The 27,173-nt window shown below is 43.1% G+C and overlaps 1 protein-coding gene across 1 annotated transcript in view; it reads right to left on the reverse strand.

Annotated features, from left to right (window-relative positions):
• Window positions 1–9,465, reverse strand: part of LOC139323734 (galanin receptor type 1-like) — a 35,890-nt gene extending 26,425 nt beyond the window's left edge. The window contains exon 1 of the mRNA XM_070953200.1: window positions 8,776–9,465. Coding sequence (XP_070809301.1) covers window positions 8,776–9,465 — 690 coding nt within the window. The remainder of the gene's footprint in view (window positions 1–8,775) is intronic.
• Between the last annotated feature and the right edge of the window lie 17,708 nt (window positions 9,466–27,173).

The raw sequence follows: 27,173 nt of genomic DNA on the forward strand, positions 1-27,173 counted from the left end.
GTATCTTAACTAGAGGTTCTCCCGAACCCCTGAGCAGCCCCACCTCTGCTCAAGACTCTACTTAAGAGTCCTAGAATTTTAGCTAAGCACGGTGTATGGAGCTGATTCATCTGGTTAGCTTATTTTTCAGTCTTTTTGGAACCCCAACAAGGGGTTGGGTAATCAAGATTAAAACCATGATTGTGCTTTGAGAACTCGGCAAGATTCTTAGGGCTCTATGAATGGAGTGGAATCTAGGCAGAGATAGAAATGAGGGGTATCCTGAATTATTTCCTACTTGTTAGTTTTAAAGGACTTAGAACAATGTTTCTCAACCTTGGCTGAACATCAGCACTTAGGATTCCACAGCTAGAATGCAAAGTCCTTCATTTTCCTACAATGCCATTCATTTTTTGTCTGCCTTCTTTTAATAACTACGTCAGGGGTCTGCAACCTTAAACACTGAAAGAGCCATTTGGACCTGTTTCCCACAGAAAAGAAAACACCGGGAGCCACAAAACCCTTCCCCTACCTTACTATTTCTTGAGCAGCCAAAAAACTACCATATGTAGTTGAATTAAACGTACTGTTTTCTTCTGAAACTTTTCTTTTCTTGGATTTATCCATGGTTGGCCTACCGGGGGTTGAAAAGCACAATAAATTGCGTGCCAGCGGGTGTTGCACATTGGCGGTTGTGATGTATATTTTGAGTGACAGGGAGCTGCAGCAGAGTGGTGAAAGAGCCACATGCGGCTCCAGAGCCCCAGGTTGCTGACCCCTGAACTAGGCAAAAAAAAACAACAAAAAAAACAGAGAGAGGTTCCATTCTACAGAAATAGCAGCTTGTAGCTCCATTTTTAATAAAATATTTTTAAAAATTGATAAATAGGTGCATTTATATACCTGTCAAATAAACTATATTTTTCAGCTTCATGAACCAAACTTTTTGTTTTTATAAGCAACTTTATAAACATATTTATATCTGTGAAAGCTATTGCATAAATGACTGGTTTCCCCAAATTTTATTTTTTTTTTCTAAATGTTGATTTATCATTGGTGGAAAAGTTTTACATCTTTACAACTGATTTTAAAATGCATATGTCATGGCTTAAATATCAGGTCTTGCTTTTCAGCCTTCTTATTTGTCAGTGCTCCCCTATCTGGATAGGGCAAAAACCCAGGCAAATATTAGTAGAGAGGAAAGAGAAAACCTTTGTCTTTGTACCATATGGAATGTAATGGAATGAGGCTAGGGCTAGGGCTAGGGCAGGGGTTGACAATCTTAAACACTCAAAGAGCCACAAAGGTCCTAACCGGAAGTCCCCCATTCAATTCTGGAGCTGACTGGAAGTCCAGTTGCCCCACCATAGAGTCTCCTCCTAGCATGGCATCCTTTTTCTTCTGCTGACCGGAAGTCCGGTTCCCCCACCATAGAGTCTCCTCCTAGCACGGTGTCCTTTTTCCTCTACCTGTCCTAACCGAAAGTCGTATCAATTGTGGAGCCGACCTGCGACAGGGAGCCGCAGCAGGGGGATGAAAGAGCCATATGCGGCTCCAGAGCCGCAGGTTGCTGACCCCTGGGCTAGGACAAGGACAAGGACAAGGACAAGGACAGAATAGAATATTTGGCCAAGTGTGATTGGACACAAGGAATGGAATGGAATGGAATGGAATGGAATGGAATGGAATGGAATAGAATAGAATTCTTTATTGGTCAAGTGTGATTGGACACAAGGAATTTGTCTGGTGCAGATGCTCTCAGTGTACATAAAAGAAAAGATACATTCGTCAAGAATCATAAGGTACAACACTTAATGATAGTCATAGGGTACAAATAAGCAATCAAATCATACTAGGAAACAATATAAATTGTAAGGATACAAGCAATAAAGTTACAGTCATGCAGTAGTAAGTGGGAGGAGATGGGTGATAGGAACGATGAGAAGATTAATAGTAATAGTAATGCAGCCTTAGTGAATAGTTTGACAGTGTTGAGGGAATTATTTGTTTAGCAGAGTGATGGTGTTCAGGGAAAAACTGTCCTTGTGTCTGTGCAGTGTGCAGTGCTCTATAGTGTCGTTTTGAGGGTAGGAGTTGAAGCAATTTATGTCCAGGATGTGAGGGGTCTGTAAATATTTTCACAGCCCTCTTTTTGACTCGTGCAGCATACAGGTCCTCAATGGAAGGCAGGTTGGTAGCCATTATTTTTTCTGCAGTTCTAATTATCCTCTGAAGTCTGTGTCTGTCTTGTTGGGTTGCAAAACCAAACCAGACAGTTATAGAGGTGCAGATGACAGACTCAATAATACAATATGTTTAAGTAATGCCCCATATGGAGAACTTGTTTTTATTTATTTCCCTTAAAAACCTCAATCCTTTCTTAAAAAGATATTCCCAAACTTCAGCATAGACAACACTGCCTCTCGAAATAGTGCCCATTGTTGTATTTAAAGGAATCAGAAAACCAGAAAGGCAAAATATTTAAAAGATGTTCAGATCCTGAAAGATTCTTGAGAGCTTGTCCAAGAATCCTAAAAAAATTTGCATGAGTTCTCCATCCCTGTCCTTCTTTTTACCCAAGTACTGTGTTTGGTGTGAAATTTCTCAACATTTTATACTAAATTCTAAGCAGTTGGTGGTCCTCAAGTCAAGTGACTTGAAAAGCGATTTAGGTGACTACGTGAAATTAATTTAGATGTGTGCCTGAGTGAGTCGGGGTTTTGGCAAGATTTAAGAATCCAATTTAAGATGAATTAACTTCTTTTCGATGATTCTCTTGCAAGAACCATCCTTTAGTCCTATTAAGTATTCAGGTAGTCCTCGAACTTACAACAGTTCATTTAATGACCGATGAAAAAGGCGATTTATGAACATTTTTTTCACACTTATGACTGTTGCAGCATATCCACAGTCCAGGGGTAAAATGCTCCCGGTTCGGACCGGATCACTGGATCCGGTAGCGATGGAGGTGGGTGGTTCAGAGAACCGGTAGCAAAAATCCCTGCCCCCCGCCCCTCCCCCCATTGCCCAGCTGAGCCGCGCAATCATCAATTTTTTTTAATTTTTAAAAGCATTTTTTCTACAACCACTTTGCCTGAAAAAATGCTTTTAAAAGTAAAAAAAAAAAAAAGGCCTCTGATGATCCCACGGCTCAGCTGGGATCATCAGAGGCTTTTAAAAGCATTTTTTCTACAACCTCTTCGGCCGAAAAAATGCTTTTACAAGTAAAAAAAAAAGCCTCTGATGATCCCACGGCTCAGCTGGGATCATCAGAGGCTTTTAAAAGCATTTTTTCTACAACCTCTTCGGCCGAAGAGGTTGTAGAAAAAATGCTTTTAAAAGGAAAAAAAGCCTCTGCCGATCAGGCAACTCAGCTGGGATCGTCAGAGGCTTTAAAAGCATTTTTTTTCAATCCTTCAGCCAAAGAGGTTGTAGAAAAAATGGTTTTAAAAGTAAAAAAAAAAGTTGGCAATGCCCACTCAGTCATATTACCTCCCCACCAAGCCACACCCACAGAACCGGTAGTAACAAATTTGGCATTTCACCACTGCCACAGTCATATGATCAGAATTTGGATGCGTGGGGCAAAATTCACTTAACAAATGTTTCACTTAGCAACAGAAACATTCGGCTCCATTGTGGTCGTAAGTCGAGGACTACCAGTAATATAGGAATACGGCCGACACTCGCAGCGTCAGTGGTCTTTGCAATATGCAACTTTTTTTGCACTGTTATTGTAAACAGCAGTTGAGCCTTTATCTTCAGGAGCTTGTAATTATTTAAGAGTGCCTTGCTTCATTCTGTCGGCAATGTTTTATCTTTGCAAAAAAAAAAAAAATTAGTAAACTGTTAGGAGGAGAAAACGTGTACCCTGTTCTCTAACGAAATTTAGATTAACCTTTTGAAAAACAAGAGTTTTACCGCACTAACTGTAACCAAGCAATGAATGTACTTAACCATGAGATCTGGGAGACTAAAGTACTTATGTCAATTAATTAAAAGAAAATGCATCTATTAACGATAGCGTTTATTATCTCCCTCGCTGGCGGGCTCACTCAAAGCAGTGACGCAGAAGGAACCCATTTGAATTCCTAAGTTACTACTGCGGTTGGAAGGGAATTGGAAGTTTATCGTATTTAGTTTATGGTAAACCCTCTGCTAAAGAAGTCCCAACACAGGATTCGTAGAGTCCATGTGACAACACCCCCCCCATCCCTTTCCTTCAGGTACAGAGCTAACCCAGGTCTGGGAAGGTAAAGAGGGAGGGAAGTGATGTCATATATGCCACGATGTCATCAAGCTAATGACACAAAGGATGACCTTATGGAAACACATAATTTACACTATCGATGTAATGTTCTCACGAGGCATGTGGCATCACTGGTACCAAATCAGGAGTGTCGGTGTTACAGTCTTGAGCATTGGCGAACTAAGATGATTTATTTCTGTCTCTTTATTTCTGTGGCAACCTGCTTCAAACCTAATTTATTTTTTTCTTTTGGTTGGGGCGAGGGAGGTGGCGAGATTTTTCCAGCTTAGTTTCCCATTGGAGAGATCCCTTCCCTTCCCTTCCCTTCCCTTCCCTTCCCTTCCCTTCCCTTCCCTTCCCTTCCCTTCCCTTCCCTTCCTCCTCCTTCTACTTCCTTCCTTCCTTCTCATTCCCATCTCCTCCTCCCTCCCTCCCTCCCTCCCTCCTCATTCTCATTCTCATTCTCATTCTCATCTCCCTCCCTCCCTCCTTCCCTCCCTCCCTCTTTCCTTCCTTCCTTCCTTTCTCCCACCTTCCCTCCCTCTCTCCCTTCCTTCTCCTTCTCCTTCTCCTTCTCCTTCTCCTTCTCCTTCTCCTTCTCCTTCTCCTTCTCCTTCTTATCTCCCTCCGTCCAGTGGTGGGATTCAGCCAATTCGCACCACTTCAGGAGAACCGGTTGTTAACTTTCTGAGCAGTCTGGCAAACTGGTTGTTGGAAGAAATCATTAGGGCAGAGAACCGGTTGTTAAATTACTTGAATCCCACTACTGCCTCCCTCCTTTCCTTCCTCCCTCCTTCCCTCTCTCCTTCCTTCCTTCCTTCCTTCCTTCCTTCCTTCCTTCCTTCCTTCCTCTCTCCCTCCCTCCCTCCCTCCCTCTCTCCCTTCCTTCTCATTCTCATCTCCCTCCCTCCCTCCCTCCCTCCCTCCCTCCTTCCTTCCTCTCTCCCTCCCTCCCTTGTTCCTTCCTCCCTCCCTTCCTTCCTCCCCTTTGGCTCATGAACAACAGGTTCCATAAATGGAATACTAGTTTGATGATTTTGCAGGCTTCTCTGCCCCCATAACCCAGATAAACCCAAACAGTTAAAATTGATAGGAATTTAAGACTTAAAAGGTAACCTAAAAGGTAAAAGGGGATACCAGGCCCTTCCTGGAGAAAACGGGCAGGAGAGGAAACTTTTGCCCTCCTTAAAAGTGTGCTGTGTTATATTCAGAGATTTGACTCTTTGAATACACTTTGGAAATGGGCTTTACAGTTTGATGCTAGTGAAACTGATTTATAAGCTAATTAGGTACAGGCTTAAGGAGAAGATTGATAGAACAGGGTATTACTTACTAGATTTACATTCTACCTTTCATCAAGAGGAAAGGACAATGGCAAGAGCCACGGTGGTGCAGTGGTTAGAGTGGAATATTGCAGACTACGTCTGCTGACTGCCAGCTGCCTGCAATTTGGCAATTCGAATCTCACCAGGCTCAAGGTTGACTCAGCCTTCCGTCTTTCCAAGGTTGGTAAAATGAGGACCCAAATTGTTGGGGGCCATATGCTGACTCTGTGAACCACTTAGAGGGGGCTGTAAAGCACTGTGAAGTGGCATATAAGTCTAAGTGCTACAGCTATATAGTCTACCCTGCAGATTTCCCCTAGTGTTAGGTAGGACTGAGGCAGGGAGAGAAGCTGGGGCCAAGCCATCAACTGCAAAAGGAATTAGAGAAGACCTTGATAGGAAAGAACCATTAAGGAGACAGTTGGAGAAACAATTCCACACTCCGGAGGGTGAAGCAAAGGTAAGAAAGAAACTCAACAGAATCCCACCTCGATTCTGCTAGTTTCACTCGAAGAAGCTTTCACAATTGATGTCAGCTCTTCAACATTGGCCAGCTCAAAAAAATAGGCACAGTAGGGAGTCCAAGAATGCTAATTATTGTAATAGAACAGCGATTCTTGACCTCAACAACTTTAAATCCCAGAATCCCCCATGCCGGCTTGGGGGGATTCTGGGATTTAAAGTCCACCCATCTTAAGGTTGCTGAGGTTGAGAAATAGTGCTCTGTCTAAAAGTTGGGCTGGCTCCGTTAAGAATGGAGAATCATGACAAATGAGAAGTGGAGTAAATGTGGTATCTTCTCCTGGGAATTTTTCTTCTTCTAGCACAGGGGTCTCCAAACTTGGCAGCTTTAAGACTTGTGGACTTCAATTCCCAGAATTCTAAATAGCTGGCTGAGGAATTCTGAGAGTTGAAGTCCACAAGTCTTAGTGGATTTGGACACCCCTGTTCTAGCACTAACAAATTTCTTACGCTAGGAACTATCCCCTTTTCCTATGTTATTCATACCAGTAGACCATAGGTCCTCAAACTACGGCCCGTGGGCCACCAAAACCATTAATCCAGCCCGCATAGGACCACGAGGCTGTCCCATCCACATTACCCCACCCACCCTTTGGCCGAGTGCAGGACTTACCCTCGCTAGCCCCACGGGCTGGAACTGAAAGGTAAGGCCAACAATTTTGGCCTGCAGAGATGTTCTGGGGGTGCGGGAGATGAAAAACAGGGCTCACAGATGCCCAGGAGGCCAAAAAATGGGCAAAAACAGCCTGTTTTTCACCTCCCCCGCCTCCAGAAGATAGATAAAGAGAGATAGATGAACACAGAGAGAGAGAAACAGAGGGAGAGGGAGAGAGAGAGAGAGAGAGAGAGAGAGAAAGAGAGAGAGAGAGAAACAGAAGGAGAGGGAGAGAGAGAGAGAGAGAAAGAGAGAGAGAGAGAAAGAGAAGGAGAGGGAGAGACAGAAAGAAAGAGGGAGAGTGAAAGAGAAAGAGAAGGAGAGACAGAGAGTGAGAGAGAAAGAGAGGGAGAGACAGAAAGAGGGATAGACAGAGAGAGACAGAGACAGAGGGAGAGAGGGAGAGACAGAAAGAGAGATATATAGAGAGAGACAGAGAGGGAGAGGGAAAGTTTGAGGACCCCTGCAATAGACATTCATGGTATCTCAGTCTGGGGAAGTACATCAGGGGAAACTCCCTCTCTCTTATCTTGCTTTTTTCTCTCAAGAACTAATTGGAACTGGGACAAGCAAACATCCGTATTAGCCTAAAACAATCCCTTTCCACAAATTAAATATTAACCTTGATCACTAGAAGAGGAAGAAAAAAATCAATTAGAGGGAAATAGAGTAAAATGAGAAGGATGGATTTGCATTTCATGAAATGATAATCAGACAATCAAATAGCATTATCTCCATTATCTGCTTATCGTCTGATTGCAGATATGTTCAGATTTTCTTTCTCTGGGTTTCTAAATGTTTTTTTAAAAATGTTCCTTGAACAATACGATTCTGGATCTTAAAACTAAAAAAGGGTCTTTTTTTATCTTTTTTTTTTTTTTGCCTTACTCTGTTACTTCGGTGGATAATACAGATGTGCCTAGAAGAAATCATAGTGGTGAAATTTGGCTTCTGGCAAGAAATTTAGGATAGGAAAGATGGTCCCTAGGTTGAATATAGATTTAAAAGCTGCCTAACTGTTCTACCCAGGTCAATGTAGACTTCTGAATTTGTCTAGTTTTTAGCACAAACTTAGCAGGATCATTGGAGTGGGTGGATGTGTCGCTCAGCAGTAGAAAACATTTTATATCGTGGAAATTCCCAGATTCGGCTGATTTGAAACCCCTAGACATTCACACAGTGCTGCATAGATGAATGGCTTGTGTTAATGGTTGGATTTGTAAAAAGTAAAGGTTCCCCTTGCACATATGTGCTAGTCATTCCCGACTCTAGGGGCGGTGCTCATCTCCGTTTCAAAGCCGAAGAGCCAGCACTGTCTGAAGATGTCTCCGTGGTCATGTGGCCGGCATGACTCAACACCAAAGGCACATGGAACGCTGTTACCTTCCCCCAGAAGTGGTCCCTATTTTTTCTACTTTCATTTTTTACGTGCTTTCGAACTGCTAGGTTGGCAGAAGCTGGGACAAGGAACGGGAGCTCACCCTATTACACGGCACTAGGGATTCGAACCGCTGAACTGCCGACCTTTCGATTGACAAGCTCAGCGTCTTAGCCGCTGATTTGTACTGGATTTGTACATCATACTATATACCCAAGTTTAATTTAAACAAAGTTTAAAATAAGCACTTTGGCTGGTTCACACACTACTAAGCTATAAGTTTACCATCTACAAGAACTGAGGTGCACGAAATCCAAGCCTGATGTTATGAGTAAACTATCTGGTTTAGCTTCAAGTATGAGACCCACCTGAAAGAGATTGGAAGCTGGGTTTGCTGTGTCAAATGACCAGAGGATTTAACTCATTCTTGCTTTCCTCTTAGTTCAAGTCATGTATAGACTCGTAGGGATAAATGAATGGCGAGAGAGTGTTTTATGGACATGCTTGGGAGAAGGATCATATATACCATCCATGCACTCAATCTTTGTCTAGCAAGCAAAGAAGTTCTGGGATTGAGCAGGGCTGGCTTAAACAGAGAGCCTAGCTGTGCCAATTTGAAAATACCTATCTCCTACCTCCATCCCCCTCTTGCCCCATTGGTACCCACCTTGGTGTAGCAGCACGTGATGAGCACCAGCGGTAGTAGATAACCCACCACGAAGATGGTCACCTTGTACATCTGCTTGGCTCCCGGATTGCCAGGCCAGTGTTCCCAGCAGAAAGAGCTGTTGGGTGCCTGCTGGTGCCCATTTAAAAGTTCCTGGTGCTCGGCCACGGGGATGGCAAAGAGGAGAGAGAGGAACCAGATGATGCCCACCCCAAGAGTGGCATTGCGCTTGCTTCGAATGCACAGGGAGCGCTTAGCATGGACCACAGCGATGTAGCGGTCCACCGACATGGCCACCAAGGTGAAGATGCTAACGAGCATGGTGGCCATGACGAGGTAGTGCACCCACTTACAGAAAAAGGCACCAAAGATCCACTCTGGCAAGGAGTAAATGGTGGCCTGGAATGGGACACAGAAGAGAAGGAAGGAGAAGTCCGCAATGCTCAAGTTGAGGATGAAGATGTTGGTGGCACTGCGGGATGGACGTCCACCTGGTGGGAGACGGCCAAGTACCACCAGCACCAGTGTGTTCCCCACCATGCCCAGTAGAAAGATCAGTCCAAACAGCACGGGGATAATTACTGTCTCTGGTCCACCTCCTGTGATGCTTGGCCAACAAGTAGAAGCATTGGCTTGCTTGAAAACCATATCAGTGGTGCAAAAGGTGACATTGGTTGCTACCTCCTCCATGGGGGCTCTTTTGAGGGGATGGCCCCACTTTGGGGGGATGTTTCCCGGGAAATAATGGATCTGTATGTTTTGCCTATAAGTTGTAGAAGTTCTCGATCAAAGCTTCTTCCCCTGCCTGGATGGAAATCTTGATGGGTTCTATATGCTTGGTCTGACTTCAAAGATCTTCTCCATGGTGATCAGTAAAAAAGCATTTCATTCAAAAGTCCCAGCAGTTGATTGGGCATCTTGAAGACTTTGCTTTTCTTTGGTGGTTGCCAAGATCGTCAACTGGAGTCTCCGTTCATCAACCCTTGGAGATAAAGAGAGGGCTGCTGCTTCCAGCAATGCTGCCGAGAAAGCTAGTGAGTGAGCTGGACGGAGAGCAGCTGGCTCAGCTTTCCAGCTCCTCCTCTTTTCACTCTGTAGCTTGAGGGAGGGGAGAGGACTCTTACTAAGCAAACACAACACAAGGTATGAGTTTTCACACGAGATGCTTGAAAGTATTGTTTTCTCCCCGTACTTCCCGGTCTCTGGTGCAAATCAAAACCAGAAGACACTGCTAAAACTTGGTTCTGCACTGCTATGTGCATCCTGCCCCAACCTGCTTGTTTAGTAGACTTCAAGGAAGGTGGGGTTGCCCAGATCCTGAAAGCCTTGTGATCCTGCAACTGAATTCACACATGACCCAAATGTGGTTTAGATCAGGGGTCTCCAACCTTCACAACTTTAAGACCAGAATTGGGAGTTGAAGTCCACAAGTCTTAAAGTTGCCAAGGTTGGATGGAGACTCCTGGTTTAGATGACCTTGGCTTGGTGTGCAGTTACAATTCAACAGTCACTTTTTGGAAAGGGTCAAGATGACCCTGAAGTCTGTGGGAGACTCAGCCCATCCTAGAGATGTGCTCCTCCTCTAACTGAACATGCTCAAAAGCTCCTCTCGAGTCAGCTTGTTGTAAGGATTTGTTTGATGGCTTTATCAAACTGGTGGCCTCTAACGAGGAAGTTGATAGGGAGATGCTGTAGAAAAACAGTTCAACTAGCAGACGATAATTACTGCAGGGGACTAAAATCTGTCTTTTTCATTTAGTAGACAAGAAGTGTTTGCAAGCTGGCGATGGAATAATGACTGCTAGAGGAAGATGCCACCTTAAGGGAAAGCTTTATGTCTCAGCCTGCTTTGATCCTCAATAAAAGGTAAAGGTTCCCCTTGCACATATGTGCTAGTTGTTCCCAACTCTAGGGGGCAGTGCTCATCTCCGTTTCAAAGCCGAAGAGCCAGCGCTGTCCGAAGACATCTCTATGGTCATGTGGCCGGCATGACTCAACGCCAAAGGTGCACGGAACGCTGTGACCTTCCCACCAAGGTGGCCTCTATTTTTCTATGTGCTTTCAAACTGCTAGGTTGGCAGAAGCTGGGAGAAGTCATGGGAGCTCACCCTGTTACCCGGCACTGGGGATTCGAACCGCTGAACTGCCGACGCTTTCGATCGACAAGCTCAGCGTCTTAGCCACTGAGCCACCACATCCCTGTTTGATCCTCAATATGTATCTGTTAATAAGCTGGCCTCGTACAAGCCTTCCATGTCGCAAGAGTCCTACCTTTTCCTAAGGGAAACAGCTTTGGGAGAAAGTGACTTTTGAAAACCTCTCTTCAACCATGAAAGCAGAGAGTCTGAAATGATGATCAAGACTACTGGTAGCTTTTTCTCCTGAATGGGAACAACCAGTTAAGGCATCTAAGGCACTGAGGGAGAGTCAGACCTAACCCTCTTGTGCCTATGTAGCAAGTCCTACCTAATTCCACATTTGACCCCCTTCTGCCAACCAGGATGGTTACTCTCCAGCTGATTGGCTGCAGTCCCCAAGGCTCAGTGGCTAAGACACTGAGCTTGTCAATCAGAAAGGTCGGCAGTTCAAGGGTTCGAATCTCTAGTACAGGTCCCCTGTGTGAGCAGGGAGTTGGATTAGATGACCTCCAAGGTCCCTTCCAACTCTGTTACTGTTAAACACCCAAGGCTGTATACTAGATCAGTGGGAACAGAGCAGTGGTGAATTCTAAAATTTGTTACTGCCGGTTCTGTGGGTGTGGCTTGGTGGGAGGGGGTAATGTGACGGTGGGCGTGGCCAATTTTTTTTTTTTACTTTTAAAACCATTTTTTCTACAACCTCTTCGGCGAATGGGTTGTTAAAAAATGCTTTCAAAAGGTTCTGACGATCCCAGCTGAGTTGCCTGATCAGCAGAGGCTTTTTTTTCTTTTATTTATTTATTTATTTATTTTTATTGGATTTTAAACAAAGATATAAAGACAATACAAAAAATACAAAGACATTACAAAGACAAACAGATTCCCACCACCTACCTACCCACACCATATTTTACATATATGTTTTGGTCATCATCAGAATATATATTGCTTTGTAAATTAATATAGATTAGCCAAAATATACCCGAATGCCTCCCCACACTGTTGCACTGTTGGAAGTGCAAAACAAAAAAGGGGACATACTACCACGCTTGGTGGAAATGTATAAAGGCCCAACAATACTGGAAAGACATAAAGGGAACTATTGAAGAAATAATAAATCAACAAGTAGAAAACACTCCAGAATTCTTTTTATTTGGAATGATAACAACACAGCACAACAAAGAGACAAAATATCTCATCATACACATTCTGACAGCAGCACGGTTACTGTTCGTGCAAAATTGGAAATCAGACCAACTCCCAACCAAAGACAAATTAATCTCAAAGATAACAGAGTGTGCCGAAATGGATAGATTGACACTGGAACTCCAGGATAAGCAAGAAAGTGAATACTATCTTGTGTGGCACCAGTGGTATCAATGGCTGGAAAAGAAAATCAGTACAAATATAGATGAAAGAAAATAGGGTAGAAAATTTAAAATTGGAAATGAATAAAGAGGAGATGCAAGATTATTTCTAATTTAAAACACCTGAATTGAGGCTTTTTTTTCTTTTAAATGCCTCTGACAATGCAGGCAACTCAGCTTGGATCATCAGAGGCATTTAAAAGAAAAATGGGTTTTTTTTCTTTTAAAAGCCTTTGACGATCCCAGCTGAGCCGCACGATCATCAGAGGCTTTTTTTTTTTTTTACTTTTAAAAGCATTTTTTCGTCTGAAGAGGTTGTAGAAAAAAAATGCTTTTAAAAGTAAAAAAAAAAAAGCCTCTGATGATTGTGCGGCTCAGCTGGGCATGGGGTGGGGGGCAGGGATTTTTGCTCCCGGTTCTCCGAACCACCCACCTCCATCGCTACCGGATCGGGCGATCTGGTCCGAACCGGGAGCATTTCACTCCTGGAACAGAGACTGTTGTGATCAGGAAGTCTTGTAAATACTTCCTGGGATGGTTGGGAGAACAGGCCCAACAGAGACTCCACTTCCTCAGTTCCACGGTGTGGTATGCCGGCCTGACAGGTGAGGATAGAAAAACATTACAGAGTGGGGTGAGCCCAGCACAAAACATAATGTGTTGTCCCCTGATACCACTAGACGAGATTCCTAGGGCTCGCTGCCTTAGAAGAGTGAGGAAAATCCTCAGGGAAAAACTCACACCCTGGTCATCGGAAAGGAGATATAGAAGCATAAGCAGCCGCACAAACAGGCTGAAGAACAGTTTTTATCCGTGAGCTGTCAGACTCCTGAATGGAAAATAACTTTACAACAACATAGTATGATGGACTTGCGGGGCCGGTGCAATGTGCAATAAGTTCATACGATGCAATAGGATTGTGTGTTTGTTGGATTCACTGGGTTACGGATTTTTCTTTTACTGTCTTTCACTGTGAGTTGTATTGGGTTGGGGAGAATTGCACGAAGGGTGCACAAATTTCTTGCCAGAAGCCAATCTCATTGTACACATGTTGTACTCTGACAATAAAGATTTGAATTTGAATGAATTTCTGGGACGATGGAAGATGTCAGCAAGGAGTCCACTTCCTTAAAGGTGCCCCTTGACTTGATTAGCATAATAATGGTTTGCCAAATCCAATGGCCAAGTATGGAAGGAGTAATTAAAGTATCTTATGCGAACTCCGCTAATAAATATTCCGATGTCTGAAAGGATTATTTCTTGAGTTTCTTTTCCCTTATATGTGGCAAAACATAAGCTACCCTGGAGCAGATCAAGAGTTCGTTTTTAATTTCCATCACTCCGCAAAACTCAGAAGCGAATCTTTTCTTTTGATTCTCCCCCTGAACGATTCCCTCTGATACAAGAAACAACACTAAAATGATAGTCAATTTTTCTGCCAGCTCGTTGATAGCAGAAGCATTGCAGACTAATTTCATGGACGAGGTAGCATCTAACAGTTCAAACCTACACATGCATCTGCTTGGAAGCGAGATTTTTGGAGGATTAATCCCAAGTGGTTTGGCTCAAGGAGTCAGCCTTCCTTCTCCATCTTCAGTGTTTTTTGATTTGGAACCGGGGCAGAAGGCTAATAGACGAAGCTTGGAAGAAAGGCTTTTGAGACATTTGCTTTGCATTATATTTGGTCCTGTCAAAAAGAAAAGAAATGGAAGAGTACTATAAGGAAAAACAAAACGGCGAATGGATTGTAAGGGGGTTGTTAGGTCATTGTCTTCCTATCTACTAGAGAAGGATGCTTCGGTACAGATTTTGAGCAGGCACCAAATCAAAGAAATCCAGAGATGGTGCAGGGATGTCCATGAGGAGAAGATCAAAAAGTCAAGGTGGAAGTTCTGACTAGAAGATGAATGGAATGGAATGGAATAGGAATAGGAATAGAATAGTTGGAAGCAGTGGTGAAATCCACATTTTTTTACTACTGGTTCTGTGGGCGTGGCTTGGTGGGCGTGGTGTGGTGTGACTTGATGGGCGTGGCAGGGGATGGATACTGCAAAATCCCCATTCCCTCCCCACGCCTGGGGGAAGGATATTGCAAAATCTCCATTCCCACCCCACTCTGGGGCCAGCATTTGCCGGTTCTTCGAACTACTCAAAATTCCCGCCACCGGTTCTCCGAACTACTCAAAATTTCTACTACTGGTTCTCCAGAACCTGCTGGATTTCACCCCTGATTGGAAGGGACTTTGGAGGTCTTCTAGTCTAATCCCCTGCTCAGGCAGGAAACCCTATACCATTTCAACAAATGGTTGTCCAATCTCTTCTTTAAAACTTCCAGTGTTTGGAGCATTCACAACTTCTGGAGGCAAGTTGTTCCACTGATTAAGTTGCTTCTCTCCTTGATTAGTTTCCACCCGTTGCTTCTTGTCTTGCCTTCAGGTGCTTTGGAGAATAGCTTGACTCCCTCTTCTTTGGGGCAGCCCCTGAGATATTGGAACACTGTTATTGTGTCTCCCCTAGTCCTTCTTTCCATTAAACTAGGCATACCCGAATCAAAGCTTCATCTCTCTCTCTCTCTCTCTCTCTCTCTCTTTTACTCAACATACACTAAAAATTAACAGTTCTTTGATCCTATAGTTCTGGCCACCATCTTGACTATTTGATGCACACACACAAATCCAGTAGACACCCTTGGCTGGTGTTACTATTGGACCTGCTATGATTACAACCTGCATGAGCTGTTCTTGGGCATCTAAATAAATATATTGGCAGTTATTTATTTATTATATTTATTTAGATGCAAGTGAAGTCTGCAAGCCAGATTGTAGAGCTGGGTGATCAGGATACCAACCAGCTAGTAAGAAAAAAAAACCATACTCCATCTTCTTTTCATTTTCATTTTATTCTTTTTATTTGATTCCTTCTTTTGCAAACTTTGTCTTTCTCCATCTTTTTCAACACTTCCCACTTGTATACTTTTGGTTTGAATGTCAAAGAGAGGGAACGTTCTCTTCCACCCTCAACCTTCAGCCTTCAAGCTTGGAGTAAAAATAATTAAAGACTGTGCCTCAAAAATCACAATGCATGAAATACAAATGAGGGCAAACTATCTGACAACCAAATCCAGAAGTCATTTGAATGTTTCACAGCAGCAAGGGAAAGATGCTTGTTCCAAGTCCGTAACATGGCAAACAATCTTTATTGAGGGAGCACCAGCGCTTTTATAAACCTGTTCAGGCTTCAAGCTCAGAATCAAAAGCATTATGTTTTAGAATCAGTTGGTGCGGTCTAAGGACATCACCATGACATTATCAGCAACCATAACAAAGCAACCAGATCTTAGTAGAAAAAAATTGAGATATTCACTAGATGACAAAAAAAGGACATCAACTTTCTGTATTTCTTGGTGACCATCTAGTGGCTTTCTTTCTTTCTTTCTTTCTTTCTTTCTTTCTTTCTTTCTTTCTTTCTTTCTTTCTTCCTTCCTTCCTTCCTTCCTTCCTTCCTTCTTTCCTTCCTTTCTTCCTTCCTTCTTGCTTCCTTCCCTTCCCTTTCTTTTCCTTCCTTCCTTCCTTCCTTCCTCCTTCCCTTCCTTCCTTCTTTCCTTCTTCCTTCCTTCCTTCCCTTCTCTTCCTGTTCCTTTCTTTTCCTTCCTTCTTCCTTCCTCCTTTCCTTCCTTCCTTCCTTCCTTCCTTCCTTCCTTCCCTTCCCTTTCTTTTGCTTCCTTCCTTCCTCCTTTCCTTTCCTTTCCTTTCCTTTCCTTCCTTCCTCCCTCCCTCCCTCCCTTCCTTCCCTTCCCTTTCTTTTCCTTCCTTCCTTCTTCTTTCCTTCCTCCTTTCCTTCCTTCCTTCCTTCTTTCCTTCTTTCCATCACTTCCCTTCCCTTCCTGTTCCTGTTCCTTATGTCCTTCCTTCTTTCCCTTCTATTTATCTTAATGCTAGCACAGTATTCCCATGGCAGACATACACTCCTGTAGAGTTTTACAAGCAAACAATTTGTAATATTAGCTTCTGATGGGGAAACATGTATTGATGTTGTTCTTTGACAGGAGCTGATCTATCCCTAAATTTGGACTGGATTCTAAGGTTGCATTCCCCCCCCCTCTCTCTCTCATCTATCTATATCGATCGATCGATCAATCATCTATCTATCATTATCTAGTTAATCTATCCAGAACAATTTATTACAAATTGTACTCTTAGCTCTCTTGTGGATCTTTAGCAGAAAAATTATCTCCATCTTCTCCTTAAAAAATCAATCAGGAAATCAGAGCAGGAGAAATCTGGAAAAAAGTATACACATGAACTCACATATGTGAATTCATATGTATATCAACAATACAACAGCAGAGACATTGAAATCTGTCATATAAAAAAAAAGAGGAAAATGGCAGATTCCTATCCTGATAGTGCTTGATATTTTTGTTTGCATTTATTTATTGAGGTAATGTATTGCATGGGAATAACTTTTGTATTTTGTACAGCAACTGGTAGCTTATAACCATGAAATAATATACATTTTATCTCCCTGGATGATTTTGTGGAGATGGCTAAAGAACAGCACAGAAAAATCTCTCCAGTATCTCTACCATTAGTCTTGATTATTGGGATTTCTTTGCTTTGTTCCAATGATCATTTAATCATTTTATCTTGCATTTCATTCTAGTTGGCTTTCTACTCCTCCACCAGAAGATGGAGTTCTTGTAGTAGATCAACAGAATATAAACGGGAAGTAATTTTAAGCTGCAGGTGCTTGAGTCACCCAGCAATTGACAGAATATTCAGGGCAGACAAAACAAATCTTCCTGCTGTTTTGCACTGAAGAGATTGTTATTTGTATGGTTCAGTCGTAATCCTGAACCATGTTAACTTTCGGAAGAGATCCTTGAAAAGGGATATAATTGTCCTCTTAATTCCACCTCACACGTTTGTCTTTTTTTTCCTATACTATCTTTGAACAAAGCTTTCTGTGTAATTTATATATATATATATAAAAAAAACAAAGCTCCTTAACATTAACCACCTGAAGGTTAAGAGAATGAAGTCCAAATTTTGTCAAGGACCTCACACGTCTCTTTGGCTTCTCGGACAGACTATCAAGACAGGTTTTTTTAGCTGGGTCAACCTACCGTTCCAAAACAGATGTCAATTAGGGAGTTACACCACTACTATAAGAGTCTTTTAGGTTATTATTTATATCCCTGAGTGCCAAGTGCTTGCGTTTCAACAAAGCTTTTCTTCTCCTCTCTGAATTTGATTATGGGCAAAGTAACATCGGGCTTTCTCAAAAACCTGTTAAAATCATGCATAAAACCACTTCACGGGGCCTGAGTGGAAAAACAACAGTATATATTTGTTGAGGCAATGAAGAAATGGTCAAGTGGATACTCCTGGCAGAAGATCAACCTTCAGAGGACTCAGTAAGAAGATATAAACTGTGGAGAGGAGAGGAGAGGAGTGTTGTGGCCCGCCAGCTGCCAGCAGAGCTAGCAGCAGACTCGGACAAAATTAAGGAGGTTGGGGAGGAACTTGGGCCAGCTCTGGAGTCTGTGGAAGTCTCTGATGGATGCTCTGCATCGGACACAGAGATAGAGCCAGGGCCGTCTGACATTTCCCAGCCACTAATGCTACATGCTGCTATATGCTGCACTGGCTCCCGGTGGTCTTCCGGGTGCGCTTCAAGGTTTTGGTCACCACCTTTAGAGCGCTCCATGGCTTAGGACCAGGTTATTTACGGGACCGCCTACTACCACAAACAGCCTCCTACCGGCCGGTAAGCTCTCATAGAGAGGGGCTCCTCCGGGTGCCGTCAGCCAAACAATGTCGACTGGCGGCCCCCAGGGGGAGAGACTTCTCTGTGGGGGCACCCACTATCTGGAACGAGCTCCCCCCAGAGATACGGAGGATCCCGGATCTGCGCACTTTCCGCCGTGCTCTTAAGACCCTCCTATTCCAGCAAGCCGGCCTGGCCTGATTTTCTCCCCTGTTTTAAAATTCTTTTAAATCAAAATTTTAATCTGTTTTAAATTAGTGGGATTTTTAATTGTCTCGGGCTAAATTATTTAATCTGGTTTTAATTATGTTTCTAACTTTTGTATCTATGCATTTTATTTTGTGCCTGTTCACCACCCTGAGTCCTTCGGGAGTAGGGCGGTCTATAAATCTAATAAAATGAAAAAATGAAAAATGAAATGAAAAGTATCAACCATCAGCACCAGTCAATGATATTTGTGATACATTTTTAAATGTTCGGTTGACTGAGTTTCATATTTAATGAATAAAAGAAACAACAACAATAACAATATCCGATTATGGCTTTTTTAAGTAGCCAAGATCTTTGCCCAGCCTTAACCAGAGATTTTGCAAAAACCCCATAGATTTTTTTCCCCCTCTCCAAGGTTCCTTTATTTCTTTGCAACCAATGGCAGATGACAAATGCGAGGAACACTTTAGCTTTAAAAATAACCCCAGCTTGCTGTCATTCACATTGTTCTTGTGCAAAGGTTTATTTTGAAAGCATCCGTGAATCATGCGTGGGGGAAAAGGGCACAAATCTTTTTACTTCCCAAATAGGAGAGGAATTTGACACGTTAAGAACCCGGCTTGCCGGTGGCTCTTTTCCCAGTCTTATCAAACTTTTCTTAGTGAAACCTGACAAGCGAGGTTTGAAATCAAACAGCAGCCGCAAAAAGCAGTCTGGGTTTTGCAGCCTGACTGCAAGTTCAGAGGACGTGGAAACAAAAGACTTGCCACTGATGTTGAAACTGAATATTCAGTACTTCCCTCTCCTGCTGCTGCTGCTCTTCCATGTGGGATCTTTCTTTTGAGGTTGGCGGTTCAAACCTTTCTGCGCCAGCAGTGACTTTAGAAGGACATCTAACATCTGCTGCAATCTCATTAAGTTAAAATGTGCTTCCTTTTGTACCGCTGCTAACTAGTCTACTATGACTTACGTTGTTGTTAAGCTCGGAGCAGGGGTGTGCATAGGGAGATGTGTCTGAAAAGATCAAGATGGCAGACACGCAACCGTTCTTTTCTCATAGGTTTTGCTTGTTGTTGTTGAGTTGCTAAGTTGTGTCTGACTCTTTGCAACCTCCCGGACCATACCACACCAGCCACCCCTGCCATCCTCCACTGTCTCCCAGAGTGTGCTCAAATTCATTGTGACACTATCTAACCATCTCCTCTTCTGCCGTCCTCTTTCTCCTTTCTCCTTCCATCTTTCCCAGCATGAGGGTCCTCTCCAAGGAGCCCTCCTCTTCTCATGTGGTGGCCAAAGTGTTTCAGCTTCAGCTTCAGGATCTCTCCTTCTAAAGGACAGTCAGGGTTGATTTTCTTTAGAATTGACTGAATTGATCTCCTTGCAGTCCAAGGGTCTTTCAAGAATCTTCTCCGGCAGCCAGGGGTGGGCTGCTGGGGGTTTGCAGGGATTCAGGAGAACCTCTAGCTAAGATTCTGTGCAGTTTGGAGAACACCCAAATCCCACTCCTGGCTGGCCCCGCCCACCCGCCCTTCCTAGGAGTCCCCACGCGGCCCGTTACGGATTCAGGTAAGGGCAGGCTATGCGCGGAGCAGAGGTGGGTTTCAACAGGTTCTGACCAGTTCTGGAGAACTGGTAGCGGAAATTTTGATTAGTTCAGAGCACTGGTAAATATCACCTCTGACTGGCCCCGCCCCCATCTATTCTCTGCCTCCCGAGTCCCAGCTGATTGGGAGGAAATGGGGATTCTGCAGTAACCTTCCCCTGGAGTGGGGTGGGAATGGAGATTTTACAGTATCCTTCCCCTGCCACGCCCACCAAGCCACGCCCACCAAGCCATGAGACGCCCACCAAGCCACATCCATAGAACCAGTAGTAAAAAAGTTGAAACCCACCACTGGTGCAGAGGCTCAGGGAGGGCAAAAAACAGGCCTACTAGAAGTTCAGGTAGGGCCTCTGGAGCCTAGGGAGGGCATTTTCGCCCTCCAGGAGGCTCGAGAAAAGCCTCTGGAGCCCGGGGAGGACAAAAATGCTCCCCCACCATGGTGCAGGAGGCCGACTAGGCCACGCCCACCATGGCCACGCCCACCCAGCAACTGGGCAGAGAATCCCTTGCTAAAATTTTTGAAGCTCACCCCTGCCAGCACCACAATTTGAAAGCATCGATTCTTCGGTGCTCAGCCTTCCTTATGGTCCAACTCTCACAGCCATACATGACTACTGGGAAACCTATAGCTATACAGACCTTTGTCAGCAAGGTGATGCCTTTAAATATTCTGTCTAGGTTTTAAATATTCTGTCTAGGTTTGCCATAGGTTTCCTTCAAAATAATTTTATTTGATTCAAAAGATTAAAATCCACAATCCAAAAGAGAAAAAAAAATTGAATCGAGACAAAACAGAACTAAACAAAAACATTGGGAAAAAATGTAAATCAGCACAAAAACGTATGTTATCTCCCCTAAGTCAACACTGACAAATCTATTTGTGACAATAATATCTTCTTTTGGAAAAAAAATTTGTATTGAAAAAAATCTCCAAAAAAATATTTTTTGTAAAAAAAAAAAAAGCATCTTTATTGGGTTTCCTGGGGTGAAGAAGAGGGTTAAAAAGTAAATATTATGGAACACAGAACATAGAATAATAGAGTTGGAAGGGACCTCAGAGGTCTTCTAGTCCAACCTGTTTTAGCAGGAGATCCAGTGGTGGGTTGCTACCGCTTTGCCCCGAACCGGTAGCGGTGGTGGCAGGAGGCTCCGCCCACTTGCCCCGACATCTCTGTGCATGCGCAGAAGCGTTGCGTGCGAGCGCCCACACGCCCACGAGCGAACTGGTAGCGGCCAAAACTGAAACCCGCTGAGGAGATCCTGTACAAATGGTTCCAACTGTGCAATGTTACTCAACCTTGGGCACTTGAAGATGTGTGGACTTCAACTCCAGAATTCCCCAGTCAGCCAATCACTAGATGACAGCAATGCTGGCTGAGGAGTTCTGGAAGTTGAAGTCTACACCTCTTCAGCTAACATTCTACCCCAACATTTGCCCAAACTTGTGTCAATTTTTGATAGGAAATGAATGGAAAAAACAAAGAAAGGACAGTGTCGTGAGCCATACATCAATTTAGAAAGGCTAAGGAACACTCCAATGTTTTTGCAAATAAAAAACATCCATAAACAGAGGGATAGAATCAAGATCACGTGAAGTGTTAATACCACTTTATAAGGCCACACTTAGAATCCTGCATTCAGTTTTGGTCGCCACGATGTAAAAAAGATGTGGAGACTCTAGAAAGAGTGCAGAGAAGAGCAACCAAGATGATTAGGGGGCTGGAAGCTAAAACATATGAAGAACGGTTGCAGGAACTGGATATGTCAAGTTTGATGAAAAGAAGGACTATGGGCAGGGGTGAAATCCAGGAGGTTCTGACAGGTTCTGGAGAACCGGTAGTGGAAATTTTGAGTAGTTCAGAGAACCGGGGGACCGGAGGCTAAAATAAATGAAGAACAGTTGCAGGAACTGGGTATGTCTAATTTAATGAAGAGAAGGACTAGGGGAGACATGATAGCAGTGTTCCGATATATCTGGGACTGCCACAAAGAAGAGGGAGTCAAGCTATTCTCCAAAGCACCTGAAGGCAGGACAAGAAGCAACTGGTGGAAACTAATCAAGGAGAGAAGCAACTTAGAACTAAGGAGAAACTTCCTGAGAGTTAGAACAATTAATCAACTTGCCTCCAGAAGTTGTAAACATTCCAACACTGGAAGTTTTTAAGAAGATGTTGGATAACCATTTGTCTGAAGTGGTGTTGGGTTTCCTGCCTAAGCAGGGGATTGGACTAGAAGACCTCCAAGGTCCCTTCCAACTCTGTTATTCTATTCTATTCTGTTCTGTTCTGTTCTGTTCTGTTCTGTTCTGTTCTGTTCTGTTCTGTTCTGTTCAATAAGAGGCCATAAAAGGCTTTTCTTTTGACAGCTTGTTTCTGCTTTGTTATTATTCCTTTTCCATAGAATTCAGAGATTGAAAAAAAAAATCCTTTTTAAAAACAGTGGTTTCCAGCAGCGGAAAATCCACCTATCCTGAATATTGCAAAACTGAGTCTGTTACGCACATTAGTACGTACATTAAAGAATACAGTTTATACTTCTTTGGGAAAAGCATTCGAGTCGGACTGAGATAAAATGACATGTTGGTTTAATCTTTGGCCTCTGCTTCTTAATAAACAATCCTGTATACAGTCTGCAAAAGAGAAAAAAAATTCTGAATAAAATAGAAATTCAAATGCTTCTGGCATAATAAAGCTGGGGAGAGCAGTTTCTTTCTATATTTGCTATCCTATGTTAGAACAAAACCAAAATCACTGAATTTTTTTCTCTTAAACCAATTACTACATGCTTGCTACATTGACTTTGACAACTGAACAATGGACATAGGTTCCTCAGATGCTTATTATTAACAAAATGTTTCCTCAACATTGGAAAGGCAAATATAATGATTTCCACTATAATTCATATATCCAGTGGATTGGAGACCTGATGTTATTTATGCCCTACGAATGAGTTGTTTGTAGGCCAGGATTATATACAGACAATTACATTGAAGTAAAGTAATGTTTTATTGAAACAGTTACATTAAACATTCATACATATACACTTATACAGTATATGTGTAAGAACCCCCATGTATACAATTTATTTTCTTATAATTGCATCGCTCTTTTTCTTGTTTTTGTTTTTCTTCATTCTCTGTCTCTCTCTCTGTCTCTCTCATCTATCTATCAAAACAAAGAAACTATTAATGCAATTAGATGACAGACCAACCTACATGCTTTGTGGAGCAGCGGAGCCTTGGTGGAGCAGCGGACTAAAGCGCTGTTAAGTAGCACTTAGCTGCCAGCTGCCTGCAATTACTGCGAGTTCAAATCTCACCAGGCTCAAGGTTGACTCAGCCTTCCATCCTTCTGAGGTAGGTAAAATGAGGACCCAGATTGTGGGGGCAATAAGCTGACTTTGTATAAAAAAGAACACCGCTTAGGGGGGGCCGAAAGCCCTACTAAGCAGGTATATACAAAAGTATGAAGGCTATTGCTTAACGCATTATAAGCCACCCTGAGTCTCCGGAGAAGGGCGGCATATAAATCGAACCAATAAATAAATAAATACTATCTCTGTCTGTCTGTCTCTCTCTCTGTCTATCTGTCTCTTCCTCCTTCCCCCCCTCTCTCTATCTCTTTAACTCTCTATAAGAACCATAGTGGTGCAGTGGTTAGAAGACAGTATTGCAGACTAATTCTGCCCGCTGCCATGAGTTCGATCCTGATGAAATTCATGGCAAGGTTGACTCAGGGTTGACCTGAGGCTCAAAGTTGACTCAGCCTTCCATCCTTCTGAGGTCAGTAAAATGAGGACCCAGATTGTTGGGGGAAATAGGCTGACTCTGTAAACCGCTTAGAGAGCGGGCTGTAAAGCACTGTGATGAGGTATACAAGTCTAAGTGCTATTGCTATGGCTCTCTCTCTCGCTTCCTCTCTCTAAATCATCAATCAAAATAAGCAAACTATTAATGCAACTAGACAAGAGACAGATACATTCCGTCTTTCTGTCTTTCTTTCTGTTTTTCTGTCTTTCTGTCTGTCTGTCCGTCCGTCCGTCCGTCCGTCCGCCCATCCATCCATCCATCCATCCATCCAGCTAATGACTGGCCATCATTAACATTTTGAACCTATTAAGATTTTTGAAAGGATTTTAGTTTTTGGGGTTTTTTTAGAAAATAATTTAAAGCAGAAATCAATGCCCACATTTCCTGCTTAAAGGCCTCCAGTGATGGGAAAACATTGTCTCTTCATCTCTGCTTTTTATGAGTTGGGGGCAGTGACATTTTGCTGTGAGAGGGGGAATGTACTTCAGAGGGCAGACATTACATGCATTTAAATTGCCACTTTTTGCTGTGGAGTTCACAGAACTATCAATCAGTTTCCCTGCTTGGTTCAGTTGATGAGAAAAAAAATAACAATTTACACCAGGATTTGATTACTCCCCTGTTCGTCATTTCTTTGTTTTGTTCTTGTTATTTTTTTTTAAGCTTTGTACATTGTACAAATCCAGCCTGATAGTTTTTACCTGACCTGATTGAACATATTGTACAAGTTTTTTTTTCCTTTCTCTTTTCCATTGTGGTTAAGAATAAGTATATCCAAGCTTGGTTTATGCAAAACCCATATTCATAATATGCTTTGTTTAGCTTTTTCTTTAATGCAAAATGCTAATAAACATTGGTGAACCCATGGCTAACCAGGGGTTATAGTTTCAGGATTGGCCATTGTAGCTGGTATAGCAAATCCAGTTTAAAAAGAGGCACGGTTTAGCACAGCCGTGGGATTGACAATCCATATAATTCCAAAGTTTAGGAAAAGCACAGAAGTCAAAAAGAAAAGATTGCAGGACCTTGGACAGATCACAAAGTGCTGGTGATTTTCTTGAATGAAATCCCTGCTCCAAAACGACCCCATTATTATCAATCTCCCATAATGTGGCCTCCATCCAAGCAAGCGAGGATAGCAATAGCAATAGCAATAGCACTTAGACTTGTATACTGTTTTACAGTGCTTTACAGCCCTCTCTAAGCAGTTTACACAGTCAGCATCTTGCCCCCAACAATTTGAATCCTCATTTTACCCACCTCGGAAGGACGGAAGGCTGAGTCAACCTTGAGCCTGGTGGGATTCGAACTGCCAAATTTGCAGGCAGCCGGCAGTCAGCAGAAGTAGCCTGCAGTACTGCACTCTAACCACTGCACCACCGTGGATAAACTTCCTGTTGTAATTTTGCTATCTAGGAATGATGAAAGTGGTAACCTAACAACATCTGGAAGGTACCAGATTAGAGAAGATTGCTTTTCCCTCCCGGTTGTTCAGTAATTTTATGGAGTCCACCTTCTACATCTTCCTCCAACTGCGGAATAGAGATGCCAAAATATGGAACAAAATTACAAACTAAATGATTATGTAGTATCATCTATAATTAAAAACTAGAGACTCAAGGTGGACTCAAGAGAATAAATGATTTTCCAAATGAGGAGAGTGTGTCTGATCCTTTCCTTCATTACTTCCTGCGTACCCATTGCTTAAGAAATAGAATACTAAGCATTTTTAATGTGCCCAGTTTAAGAAATGCTTCCAAAAAGTGCTATTAAAAACAGAGACACACTGTACCTAAAAATACAAATAGTGATAGGAAAAGAGGGAGACCAGATCTTCCAGATGCTCTTTTAAGAATTGCAATCCTCTGCATTCTCTTCCCACACAGTAGTTTGAGGGTCATTGTGGGTCATTCCTAGTTGCTCCCATTCAAATCTGGGGAGTGTGCTGCCAAAGAACCGGCTTTGGCAGCAAAATCAGGTGTTTGTCGGCAGGGAGGAAAAAAAAAACCACTTCATCGCTCAGTGAGCCATTTTCTGGGGATTTCATGAAATGCAACAAAATAAAGGAAGGAGGTTTAGAATAGCAAATTTCGGTCACAAATTGGATTCTCTCATGTAAGCCCCATAAAATTACATTTATGTTCCATCTTTCCTGTAGGATTACACTTATCCTTGCTTTTGGCTTAGTAAGGAATGCTAAGTTATAATTACTGGTCCGAAGTTACCCACCGAGTTCATAGTTGAATGGGGGCTTCAACTGTATCTTTCTCATCCTAGATTAACCCTTTGAACTTGGTATCACCCTTCTTCTTCTCCTTCTTCTTCTCCTTCTTCTTCTTCTCCCTCTTCTTCTTCTTCTTCTTCTTCTTCTTCTTCTTCTTCTTCTTCTTCTTCTTCTTCTTCTTCTTCTTCTTCTTCTTCTTCTTCTCCTTCTCCTTCTCCTTCTCCTTCTTCCAAAATGAATAGTCAATGGACATCCAACTCTTGTATAAAGGTGTGCTTGAGTTGAAAGTGACTCCAGGTTATAGCCCCCGGGGTTTTCTAATGGTCTCCCACCCAATCAAAAATCTGATACATTCACAGCTTTGGAGCTATATGAAGACACCCTCTGATTTCTCCTTTATTCAGCAAGTAAGAATGAAAAACAAGCAGGTGATGAGTGCAGAATGAGCTCTAAACTTTTCTTAATGAGAAGGAGAAATCAAAGCCATGTCACTAAACTCCTACAAATAACAATGGTCTTCTGCAGTGTCGTCACATGGTCTTCCAGAAAGCTAACCAAGATGGCACTAACCACACCCCAGGGGGAAGGATGTTCCAAAGCAGTGGTCACCAACGGGTGTTCCGTGAGAAAATGTTGGTGGTCCGCAGAAAAATTATTTGCATTTTTTATATTGCACTAAATCAGGGACCCTCAAACTACGGTCCCTGGGACAGATATGTGCAATGAACGTTTGTGTTGCTGCAGAGAATCTCCCCCTTCGGGGTCTTTTTATGTGGGTTGGAGCAAAAATTCCAACTTAGAGTCTGCTTCAGCCTCCTGGTGTGGGGCTTTGGGTGAAGGCTGGAGGGAAGCACCGCTGGTGGCGAAGAGCCGAAGGGCCTCGTTCCAGTGGGACTGCCTCATGGCCTGGAACTGGCTGACCATCTCAGCCCGCTGAGCCTCCAGGCACTGGTACCTGGTCTTGCACTCCCGCAGGTCTTCCCTCTGCTTAGAAAGCCTATGCTCATAGTCCTCAGTGAGGTGCTTCTGCTGGGCCTCCTTCTCGGCCAGATCTAATTTGAACTGAGCCAGCTGTTTTGCCAACTCTTTCTCATGGTGGCTACTTAGCTCCAACAACTGCTTCCTGTTGGAGCCCTAAGGAGCCCGGGTGGGCAGGCGAGGAGTGGCTGGGAGGGGGGGGGTGAGTAGAGGCTGGCGAGATGCCCCTTGACATGAGTGACATCGAGTTGGCCACGCCCACCCAGTCACATGACCGCCTATCCACACCCACCCAGCAGGT

Source organism: Pituophis catenifer, unplaced genomic scaffold (genome assembly GCF_029215685.1).
Source record: "Pituophis catenifer annectens isolate HBS135680 unplaced genomic scaffold, rPitCat1.0.hap2 SCAF_13, whole genome shotgun sequence".
NCBI classification, from domain to species: domain Eukaryota; kingdom Metazoa; phylum Chordata; class Lepidosauria; order Squamata; family Colubridae; genus Pituophis; species Pituophis catenifer.